Raw genomic sequence first — 12,260 nt, 5'->3', positions numbered from 1 at the left:
TGTACTATATAATAGTACAGGAAACATTTTTATTAAAAAACAAACAACAATAAAGGCACTCCAGTTACATGTACAAGAAGATGTTTTGATATTTATTTATACTGTGATCAGATTGCTACTGACCTATTTGAGAAAATTTACTACGATAAATTTCACCTTAATTCTTAGACAAAAACACTCCCACAGATTTAATCACAGAGCTCAACAAAATTAATCACTATTTTAAAAAAAATCTATTTCTATACTTATGATTTATTGGTAATAATCTTCTGGTCTAGAGCAGACTCAATTCCTCAACGAGGATATCATTTTTTTTTTTTTTCAAATTTGCCAAATTCTAATGTTTAACCATCAAGTATACCAAACATTTTTCCAAATGTTATGGATCTGTTAAATAAATTGTTGCTTTTGTGTTTCCAACAATGCTCCTTAGTAAATACAGTAAAATTCTGTCTTTGCCACTAACTTAGATGAAACAGCGCCATATCATGCAGTGGTCATTTTGTGTATTACACCCATATCGGTTTAGAACTAAATCTCCATCTGCTGGACATTTACTGCAACTACAGCTCTGCCTTTCAGGTTATTAGAGGGCAGAATAACAATCGGTAAAATAAAGGGCTGCTGGGTTGAAGTCGGTAGGGAGGAGTTTCTGAGATCCAGGGACTCCATTGGTCTGAGGTGCAAGTTGCTGCAGCTTGAGTGTTTTGTGAGGCTTTGAAGAGAGAAAAGTGAAAGTCAAAACGGCAGCAGAGAAAGACTGTTTAGTGTAAATAATGGCGAACACGGTAAGACAATTTGCTTATTTTCAATTAATTTATACCTCCATTCAGCTGCGACATTTTACATCTCAGTCAGGGCTGTTTGACATTACTGCAAATGAAATAAAAAAGGTTGGATAACGCCGTGTGGATAAATTAGATGCAAGCAGTGCAGACTGGGCTGGGGGTCGACATAAGTGGCTCAAAGTTTTGTCCAGCTGAACTTGGTCAGAGTTTCTAAGCTGTTGCCTAATATGCAGAGTACAGAGGGTCAGAGTACAGAACTGAAAGCTCTTTTCTGTTACCTCAATAGTAGAGGCTTAGGTTGTACATTTCCTAAATTGATAAAAAAGTCCCTAACCTAATTTGGAAAAAAATGTCCTAAATCTATAGCCAACTTATAAATCCTTTGCATACTTATTTTATTGCATTAAAAGATGCAAGATTGTGTAAAAAAGACTAAAACATGGAGCAAAAAGACATTGCATGCAACACAATGATTAATATAATTAATAGATTAATTATTCTCTGATTTTAAAAAGTTATGGATTAATTGATTAATATATAATTTGTTTTAATTTACTTTCATGATTATTATATTCAAGAAAAGGAAAAATCCTTCTTAACACAAGAGTATATATGAGTCTATTGAAGAGTATTAATTCACAAACTTTATATGCTTGAAATATTATTGCATCAGTGCAGCGTGGCATGGTAGTCTGAATAATGCTTGTTAAATTACAACATTTAAGTCTCCATGTCCCTCTAAGCTGTGTCCAATGCAACCAGATTTAACACACAGCACAAGTAGTTTTATGGAGAAAAACATGGTGGACCAGCAACAGCCCCTACCAGTTTTACACCATATTCTGTGACTGCACAGACTTTTTGAAGGACAGGAGCGGAGAGAAATAGAAGTGCAACCACAGTAGAGGGCACTTTTAGCACAGATTTTGGCTTCCAAGGGTGCACTTTAGCTAGCCTTTTGTCTCCCGAAAGGGTATTTTAACACGTGTTTTGGCTGCCAAAGGGTCACTTTAATGTGTGTTTTGGCTCCCAAGGGTGCACTTTTCAACACATTTTGGCTCCCAAAGGTGCACCTTGTTTTGAGTCCCAAGGGTGCCCTTTAGTTAGACTTTTGGCGCCCAAGAGGGTACTTTAACACGTGTTTTGCTCCCAAGGGGGCACTTTGTTGGCGTATTTGCTCCCTAAAGGGAAATTTAACACTTTTTTTCTGGTTCCCAGGGGGGCACTTTAGCATGTCTTTTGGCTTACAAAGGGTGGCACTTTAAAACGTGTTTTGGCTCCCAAACTCTCACTTCGTTTTGGTTCCCATAGAGTCCACTTTAGTTAGCGTTTTGGGTCCCAAGAGGAGACTTAAACATGTTTTCGCTCCCAAGGGGGCACTTTAGTTTGGATTTTGGCTCTTGAGGAGGCAATTTTTCATGCGCTTTAATATGTGGTTTGGCTTCTGAAAGGGCAGTTCAACACGTGTTTTGGCTTCCAAGGGGGCATTTAAGCATAGGTTTTGGTTTCAGAGGGGTCACTATAATATGTGTTTTGGTTTCCGATGAGGCAATTTTGCATGCGCTTTTGCTCCCAAGGTTGCACTTTAACTAGCGTTTTGGAATATTTTATACATTAATATATTCCTCTCTACCTTAGGATGGAGGCTGGGATAAAGCTAATCTTCAAAATGAAGCGGAGTTCATGGACATACTGGAGGACCAGAGACACTGTAGTGACTTGAGGTTTGCCTTCAGGACCTTTAGTCCCCCACCATACAAAGGAGGGCCAACCTGCTCCACCCCTGAACTCAACCGAGCCGTGCTGGACTCCCAGTATCTACGCTATGTGATCCAAGAGGTAGGCCTGTGGCTCAGAAAGCTGAGTAACTATGAGAAGTGTCACGTTGCAACAACATCAGCATGGAGTCATGGCTTCTCCCTTCGTTATTGTATAGGTTGCTGTGGAGACGGGGTCATCTTTGGAGGAAGTGAGAGACGAAGCAGACAAGACTTTGCAGGAAATGTCTCAAAATCTGCAGTTGAGGTTCATCAGGCTAATGGCGTTTACATTCAGGAAGGTGTTCAAAAGACTCTTCAGCGCTATCTACGTCAACATGGAAGGGCTCAACGCAGTAAGTGGGAGGAGGGTCCAAGAAACCAAATAAACTTTTTCTGTCACTCACATTGGTCCTTGACAAGCGTGAAGCCTTTTAAACAGAAACAAATATAGTGCCATCAGAAGTACCTTTAAAGACTAACATACAGGAAAGGCTGCAAGGACAAATAAACTATTAGTAAGTGGGAAAAGAGATACAAAGTAAAACAGGTACAGAAACAACAAGCTACAAATACTTTATCCACCTCATTTTTTTAAACATGGTGGTGGTAATATTATGGTTTCGACTTTTAGAATTGATCCTACACCAATACAGTTTTCCTCTATTAATAAAAAATGTGTTTTTGTTTCTTTTTTTCCTACCCGTATTTACATAATAAAAATGACACCATAACAAATGCTACACAAATCTCAATTCAAACAAAAATTAACAATAATTACTAGATCAAAGACAATTAAATGGCAAATGAAGTGAATAAAAACTCATTCACTTCAGATAATCTCAAAACATTGCTTCTGAATGCAGTAATGAATCGGCCAACATGTGCAGGTATAGGTGCCAAAAACCCTACTAATATCAGTCAAAAACATCAGCCGATATATCTGTCTAGGAGGTCTTTATTTTTTTTTAATGTATCTTATTTCATATTTCTTTCTTTTTCTTCAGCTCCAGCAAGCTGCTCAGGAGTTTCCTGTTATCCTGATGCCCAATCACAGGAGTTATATCGACTTTCTGGTTGTCTCCTACATCTTGTTCACATACGACATACCCTTGCCTGTAATTGCTGCAGGAATTCGCAAGTATCTATTCAGTTTGGACCAGTCCAATGTTATTTTAACAAGCTAAAAGTTATCCTGACAAGCAGACTCACCTTTCCTTTACCCTTTACTATTTTCTTTTCTCCTTCCTCATTAAAGCTCTTGCAGGGATGAAGATGGTGGGAGAGATACTGAGGCGGTCTGGGGCTTTCTTTATCAGACGTGCCATCGGCTCTGACAAACTCTACTGGGCTGTGCTGTCAGAATATGTTCGAACAATTGTCAAAGTAAGGCTTATGATTTGTCCAAAATATTTACTGATGCTCCATTAAGAACTTGGTTTAAAGATAAAACAGTGGCAATATTTTGTTTTTCACACAAGATTCAGGTGCACCGGTCTCTCTAATCCACATAGGCTCAAATTATTTGCACATACTTGGATATAATTATTTGCGTTTTTAAATGTCCTATAGCGAGTTGAAAAAAATACAGTGTTTGCAGCTGTTAGTTAAATCTGAGCATTATTCTGGTAGGAAAATGGATCAGTCTTTATCAGAAACGGCCGAGGTTTGTTAAATTGGTTAGGTTTCGGAAAAGATTTTGCTCCAAAGGTAGTACATTATACATTATACAATCCAGGAACCACCAATTTGCATCACACATCTTCTACTCAACAAAATTTTTCCTACATGTGAAAGCCACATGCATTCTGGAAATTGTGCTATTTGGCCACAATAACCCATAGACTCTTTAGAGAAGTCAAATAAAGGCTTGCAAACATTAAACACCGTAGCTTCTGAGGAGCAAGGTGCTGGTAGTAGAAAACAGATGCAGTATTGAAAGCCTGCTTAGCTAGCTAACATTATGGATTATATTTATTTTGGGTGCATATTCAACCTGGTAGATTATGGATTATTTCTTTTTTTACATAAAGTAATCATGAAAAGTTAGCTTTAAATCAAAGCTTTGTCCGAAATGTCTCACAGGCTATTTTATTAACAAACAAATATAGATGTACACGAGAATTATCACTGCCAGATATTTAATAATAATCCTGTCGAATTAAAATTATAATGCAACGTACAGCATCTGGTATAAGCAAAAATTTTTTTTCTGAAATCTCCATTAGAAAAATTTAATGTTTAAAGTCTTCAATCACATCCAGTCCTAGGGTGAATAGAAATGAAGTGGAATCTAGTTTTTTAGTCGAGACCACACCAACCGAGACCAAGGTGTATCAAGTCTCACTAATGGAATTAGTATGTATTATTTTGTTTTTTAGTGAAATTAACAGAAAAATGTACAGACAATTCAGATTGCACACTCAGGCCTTGTTATTTAGATATACTTATACTGTTCACTGAAAAAAGAGCTGTTTGGATAAGTCATTAAAACCTTCAGATTATTATGAATCATGTTCATGATGGAAAATGTTTTCAAAGGTTAGTTTATGAAGTATTTTCATTTCAGATTTTATTGTCAGCTAAAGGAGGTATCTTTTCATTTTCAAATGTTTTCTGTAGAGTGGATTTGCTCCTCTGGAGTTTTTCGTAGAAGGTCTCAGGAGTCGAACACTGAAGTCCCTCCCACCAAAATTAGGTGAGATTTTATCTGTCAAAATGGTTTCCTTTTTCAGAGCAGGTTCTAATATTTTTGGACCAATTTATAAATGTTTTTGTTTAATTCCGATTGTAAATTTCTGTAGGGATGATGCACATGGTCCTGGAGCCCTTCTTTAAAGGCGAGGTGTATGATGTCACCCTGTTGCCCATCAGTATCAGCTATGACCGGGTGCTGGAAGAGTCGCTGCTCGCACACGAGTTACTGGGTGTCCCCAAACCCAGAGAAAGTACCACAGTATGTACCTCAGTGTGGCACGCAAGTCTAGATTATGCTTTACACTCTTTATTGGACCCTGATTTTAAGTGTTTTGTCTTTTACGTTCTCGTTCTCTCTGCAGGGTCTGCTGAAGGCCAGCAAAGTTCTGCAGGAGAGTTATGGCCGCATGCATGTGAACTTTGGCCGCCCCTTGTCTGTCCGAAAGCTGTGTGAGGGAAAGATAAATCGCTGCCAGTACAATCTTTTACCGAGGTAGGGAAAAAAACACTTTCTGAGCTGTTTATTAGTGATTTCCTGATAGCAGAAAATATAATGCAAACCATATTTAATGTGTTTTAAAGGAATGTAATAATTTGTAGAAATAACCTTTCTTTGTATTATTAAATATATATTTATACTAAGTATAAATATATATTTTTTAAGTGTTGCAGTCTTCCTAATGAAAGGTGACCCTCCAGTCCTAAGGTTTCAGCTGCTTCCTGGAGTTTTTCCTCACAAAATTGCTTCTTATTTCGTTTTGTCCATCTCTCCATCAGCTCGTACGGTTTATTTGTCTTTTAAAGATCGGCATCGCCATAGAATGATGTGAATTGCATTGACTAATAATGCATGGATTCTCCCAAATGAGGTGTGGATCTCTGCTCCTCCTCCATCGCTACGGGCCTCTTGGCTGCTTTCCTGAATAATGCACTGGCTGTCTGAGGTGTCAATGTATTTGGTCTAAAAGAACCTTTATGGGCCTCTTAGTACAGCTCTATTTACACAACATAGTGGACTCAATTTACAAAGAATATGGTTTCATATGATTTTATTTAATGATAAAGTAAAAGCATTGTATGCTATTTTATTGGTTTGATTATTAATTTATTAATAACTATAACTGCAAGTTAAAGTTAATTTATTATAACCATCAATTACCAGGTGTTATCAACTCGCTCACCCGTGATGCTGGACATCTGGACAAGCTGCTAAAAGCCAGTTTGTATTTACCACCAGTAAACATCAATAACTTGGATTGGAAGCAGACTTATTAATCATTAACCACAAGGAAAATATTGTCTTCTCAGGTTGTTAAATAGAAAGGAAGCTGATTCAGCCGGGGCTGCAACTAACAATTATTTTTCAAAACGATGAATCTGTTGATTATTTTTTCAATTAAAAATTGGATAGCCAAAGGTTCTTTAAAAATATTTTTAACAAAATTAAATCTTTTCAGCATATTGACAGACAAAAGATTTAATTAGTTTAAACTGAAATTATTTTAGTATAATTGCTGCTCAACTTGGTTCCTCTGTCGACTAAAGGCACATTTTAGAGTTTCTACACTCTAACATAGTTAAGGATTAATCAATTACTAAATAAGTTGACAATTATTTCAATAATTAATAAAGATTAATTAATTCTTTTAGGTTCAGCTCTGATAGGCATTCGGTCACTGTAATAAAATGATCACAGATAACAATTAGGATAGGGTGACCTTTTATTAAACTTAAAAATCTCTATCATACTATTACTATGTTTAATAAAATATGTGAAAAATACCAACTACAAAAAAAATATACAGAAAAATGAACTAGTAAGCGTAAAAGTAATTGAGTCCTGAAGGTAGAGTCTTTGACAATATTCACTTATTTAGCTCTGCTTTCATGTAACTTGACTCCGTCAGATGGATTTGCTCTGCATATCCATCTGGAAACCTTCGGTTGAAGTAATTTTGGGAAGGGGCGAAAATACTGGTTAGCTGATTGGCCTATGTTGGTGATAGACGGGCCAAATAAACCAATAAGATCAACGAAGCATATGACGTACTAACAGCCAGGCTACTCTTGCCGAAACCAGTCGGGAGAAGAGCAAAAACATCTTTTCCTCTGAGAAAAGCCTCCAGAGCAGTGTTTTGCTCTTCTTTCAGTGAAGAAATACTCTGTAATTCCGATAAAACTTGCTCGATAGCCACGCTAACGCTAGTTTCATCGGCTGAAGCCGCCATGTTCTTTAGACTGAACTGTCGCGCTTCTCGTTGCGTCACACCTCAACCCGCCTCAAAGCCAACGCTGATTGGACGTTCGTTTGGTGAACGGCTCCAAATTTTCTTCAACGGAGAGTCTCCAGACTGATCTGCGAGTGAAATCTTGAAAGCTCGCGAGATCAGGATGGTCTGACGAGGCTAGCTTTCATGATGTTCAGGAATCAGAACTGGCTCAGCAGCAGCAGAATGATCTCTCGGATGCAAAAGCTTAGCCAGGAAAGAGTCCTCTTTTATGTGTTATTTTGTTCCTCAATGGATGCAGACCACAGACTCCTCGGCTTTTAGAAAAAAACGGCAGCAGAATAGGTGATGCTAGGTTTTAGCTCAAGCTACTTCAAAAAGTAGGATGCAGTCACTTTACAAAAAAATAAGGACCTCAGCTCAACATTTCCACCACTTGGAACATGTTGGCCAGCTTGAACGCCGGAGTCTCTCCATCCAGACTGAGGGTCCAAGTGGAAGAGGACATGTACTTCCTGCTGTCAGCTTTAAAACCAGCTGTCCCAGGATTTGATTTGCAGTAATCCAGTTCTCCTTGAACTCCACAACAAGGGGTTGAAAGCAAATAAATGTTAGTCATTTGGTACATTTTTATTTTCCCTTCACACTTATTAAATATTCAGGATGAATCTTATTACATCGGAATCACTGTCAAACACACTTGATATTAGATAGCTTTGCAAAGCAGTGGGATTTTCGCTGGTAGAGATTCTCAGTCATCCAGCTCATAGTCATTACAAAAACATAAAATCTACTGGACTTTGTTTCCAAGTTTGAAGCAAAGCAAAGCGAAACATCTTCAAACTTGGAAACAAAGACCAGTAGATTGTTTTTAATTGTCTTTTTTTGGAACAGTGGGATTTTCCTTTTTGCTATGAATATGTTTTTCCTGTACAGTTTTGATCAGCTTCTTCTTTAGAAATAAAACAACAAATTCCATCATTTGTGTTTGACCTTTAACTTTATATAATCCATCCAAGATGTCTCTATTCCATTACAGGGATCTTCCTCAGAAGCCCAATGCAGAGGCCCAGGCCTGTACAAGCTGGTTGGCTCATCTGATTGTACGGATCCAGGAAGAGGGTAGCCTGACCAGCCCCTGGTCTCTGATGGCCTGCGTGTTGCTCCAGGTTCCTGCTACAGCCTTAACAGAACAGGGTCTGCTGTTTGATCAGCTCACAGAGAAAACCCTCTGGCTCAGGAAGCTGGCCCTGGATTGTGGGGCTCATCTGAGCTGGCCTGGTGGGTGTAGAAGTCTGCATTTTTTACTCGTTTCCCATTTATTTAAAGGCGATTTACAGTAAATAAATGTACATGCCTTCAACGGCCATTAGGTGGCATTTGTTCTTTGTTTGTTTTTTTTGCCATGTACAAAGGTCACTCCTTGAGGACAGATCCAGATCCTTTGATCTGCTCTGAAGCAGATCAGATAGATTAGACGAATGTGAGTCGGCATCAGCACTCACACTCATTTAGGGCGTATTCAGTGGATTAAAGCACCTTAAGTGATTTAGGCTAAGAGCGCAATACCCGAGCTGGCCTATTTTTAAAAGTCTTCTGAATGCACACAAACACCTATCCGATTGCATTGAAAAGCTCAAAGTACATAATGACGTTGAGGTTGCTTTTTTACAGAGAAAGTCTCCGATTCAGAGGTGATGTCTTCCACCATCCTTCTCCATCACTCCATTGTGTACCGTAAAGCCGGATGTGTGTACTTGGTTCGGGCGGATGAGCCTGAGCGGAAACATCCAATAAGTCCAGAGGAGGATGTGATGAGGACGGCGGCTGCGTTCCTGATGCTGGCTTCATACCGGAATCAGTGCCTTCATGTTTTTGTGCGACCTGCACTCCTTGCATTGGCCATAAGCATCACAAAAAGCACACAGAGAGGTGGGGGTGAAAAGATTTGACACCTTTTCTTTCACAAAATAACTTCTTTAATTAACTTATCATCTTTTTACAGATGAGATCTTCACCTGTTTCTGCTTCCTTCAAGAAGTTTTCTCCTACGAATTTATTTTCATCCCTGGCAGATCTACTCAGGTAGATGAGCCTTGGCTCAGATTCCCATCATCCTGTGATTAAAATATTTCTTTTTAACTCGGCTGCTGCCATACTGGGTGAGCTCTTATGGTAGAAACAGGAGGTGTAGCAGTATATGTTCTTATCCCAACCTTCATTGGACATCAAAACATGTACTTTAATTGCTTTTTGTAAATGAGAGGATATCAGCTAAAGCAGAAAGAGAAAGAAGGAAACGAGGATCAGATTTTAGGATCCACTTGTATTTTCTCAATAAACAGGTTTAAATGAGCCTGTGCTAATGATATTATAGCTAAAACATAAACAAGCACTGCCTAGAGTTTATTTGTTGCCAATTTATTTAGTTCTCTATCTTTCTTTTTGCATTGTGTAATGGAGGCCAAATTAATTGTGACAAAAAAGAAAAAGAGAAAATTTGATCAGTTTAATAAAAACTGATCAAATTTGCTTGATCAATGTTTTTGATTTAACAGCGGCGTTGCCCTGCTGCTACACGCAACCTTAGAGATTCTTCCTTAGCAAAGATGGTTTATTTTTCTGTTTTAAAACAAGTGAAAAGAAACCCAGCATTTTGACTGGTTTCATTTTCCTCTTGCACTCCACAGTTGACTGAAAACCAACAGGGTTTGCAAGCATTATTCCCCTAAGGTTTGCCTATGTGTCAGGCAAAAATAGAAAATGGTCCAATTTAAGTCTGGTAGAATGGAAGAAAAACCTTAATTGCTATGTGCATATTTACTCTGCAGCACTCAGATCTCATTGGTCAGAGTACTGATAGATAATCCAGACATTCTTTTATCAGGGTGTTTTTCTGTAACTGTACTTCTGTGGCCAATCTGAGCAGGATTTATATTATTTCTGACAGATCTAAGCTATCCATTTTCCATCAGATGGAGATTAAATTTGCCATATTATTCCACTGCAGCAGAAAACTATGCAACTTTAATCTTACGATTACTGATTGTGGCTAATATTTGTTTTCCTTTGTTTTTGCCCTATGTAGGACTTTGAGGAGGCATGTTCTCTACTGGAGAAATGTAAAGCAGCCCATGTCAGTCAGTGGGAGGTGACGGTTTCAGACACTGGGCTGGAGGTGCTTTCTTTCCTGCAGGAGCTGCTGAAACCCTTCATAGACTCTTATCAGGTTAATTTTCTTGGAATTTGTATCATTAATTAGAAAATATTAAAAGGGTGAATTTAATTAAATCCACCCTTTTAATTAAAGCCTAAATTTGTCCATTTTTGAAAGGTAGAATGATACATGATGTAACAGACTTTTTTTTTTATAGTGGTGGTAATTGTTTATAATTATCAAAATTAACAGAAATATATGTGTTAAATGCGTCACTGTTTGTTGATTTTTTTTTTATTGAATTACTGAAATAATTTAACTTTTTAAAAGACGTCTGAATTGATTGAGATTCACCAGTAAATTGCACTCACAGACTAAATTTTCCCTGAGCAGCTGATGTTCAGAGTCCTCTGTGAGGAGAGAGACGGTTCGTTCACAGAGAAAGAGTTTCTGCCTGCTGTGCGAAGCGTTGCCACAAAGCTCATCATTTCAGGTGAAATAGAAATTCTCAGGATTGAACCCTGACCTCTGGCTGTTAAACCTTCTTCTAAATCTAAATAAATGTTTTTTTTTTCAGGAAAACTCCAAACCTATGAAGCCCTTTCATCGGATGTACAAAAGAATGTTTTGTCTGCAATGAGGAGGCTGGGGGCTGTCACAAAGATAAAAACGTGAGTAACCAAGATCCAACCCTGAAAATCCGTATTATTTAGTTTTTCCTCCACCCTTATGAAACTGTATTGTTATTTCTGCAAGTTTTGATGTAGTTATTTTCTGATTTCAGATCAGAGAGTCTTGAATACAAAGTGAACAAATCAGCTGTGAGAAGAAATGCAGACATGCTTGGTAAGCTGATTAAAAACTGAAGTCCTTTTTATCCCTTTTTGCTTTTCTTTTGTATTATATTGTTGTATAGTATCCTTTAATTTTTTTGCCAATGATACCAGCTTTTGTTTTCTATGCTGCAGCTGGAAGAATCCCTCCTCAGATTGTCCAGGCCGTACCTGATGCCAGACTGTAGACTCAGTTGGAACAGATGCCTTTTTATAGTCACATTATCCCCCATATCTCTCAAACTGGGCCATTTTTTGTCTCCCTACATATTTTCATGCATTTCTGCTGTAACTTAGGGAGAAAAAGTAAATCCTTTCGCCACATTGACTGAAAAATTGCTGTTAAAACAGAGAAATTGATAAGGAGCTAATTGAAACATTAGAAAGCATAACCTAATACGTTTTTAGTATTAACTTTAGATATTGATCTATTTTGCTACCTGTTTAAATATTTCTCATAATTCAAAAATGTATAAAGTAATTATTAATTTAGAGTCCATATTTTTTAATTTTTAGGCATATTTTTAATGTAAAAATCTATGGAAATAGTTGTTTTATAAATATTGATAAAATGCTGATACAATTCTATTAGTTTTATATATATATATTGTTATTATTATAACAGTGTTAATTATAATTATATATTATAATTGATATTTAATGATAATTGATTAATTTTCGACTGTGTTTGATTGATTGTTGACTGACTGTGAGAATAAACAAGGTATTTTAAAATAAACTAGCTATTGAAGAGGTTTTATTGACTTGAATGGGAAATATTTTCGATGTGTTATCTAGTA

At 37.4% G+C, this 12,260-nt stretch overlaps 1 protein-coding gene across 1 annotated transcript; it reads left to right on the top strand.

Annotated features, from left to right (window-relative positions):
* Nucleotides 1-640: 640 nt before the first annotated feature.
* On the top strand, nt 641-11,996 carry LOC107082868 (dihydroxyacetone phosphate acyltransferase-like). The gene is made up of 16 exons (XM_015371755.1): nt 641-788; nt 2,427-2,627; nt 2,725-2,901; nt 3,553-3,682; nt 3,804-3,931; nt 5,168-5,243; nt 5,350-5,501; nt 5,605-5,735; nt 8,510-8,751; nt 9,145-9,402; nt 9,476-9,555; nt 10,559-10,699; nt 11,021-11,120; nt 11,205-11,298; nt 11,412-11,473; nt 11,596-11,996. The coding sequence occupies exons 1-16, from the start codon at nt 777-779 to the stop codon at nt 11,646-11,648; spliced, it is 2,037 nt and encodes a 678-aa protein (XP_015227241.1). The 5' UTR covers nt 641-776; the 3' UTR covers nt 11,649-11,996.
* Nucleotides 11,997-12,260: the final 264 nt, after the last annotated feature.

Source organism: Cyprinodon variegatus, unplaced genomic scaffold (assembly GCF_000732505.1).
Source record: "Cyprinodon variegatus isolate N-32 unplaced genomic scaffold, C_variegatus-1.0 Scaffold64, whole genome shotgun sequence".
Lineage (NCBI taxonomy): Eukaryota > Metazoa > Chordata > Actinopteri > Cyprinodontiformes > Cyprinodontidae > Cyprinodon > Cyprinodon variegatus.
The sequence above is the reverse complement of the archived record's forward strand: the minus strand, read 5'-3'. Positions and strand labels throughout refer to the sequence as shown.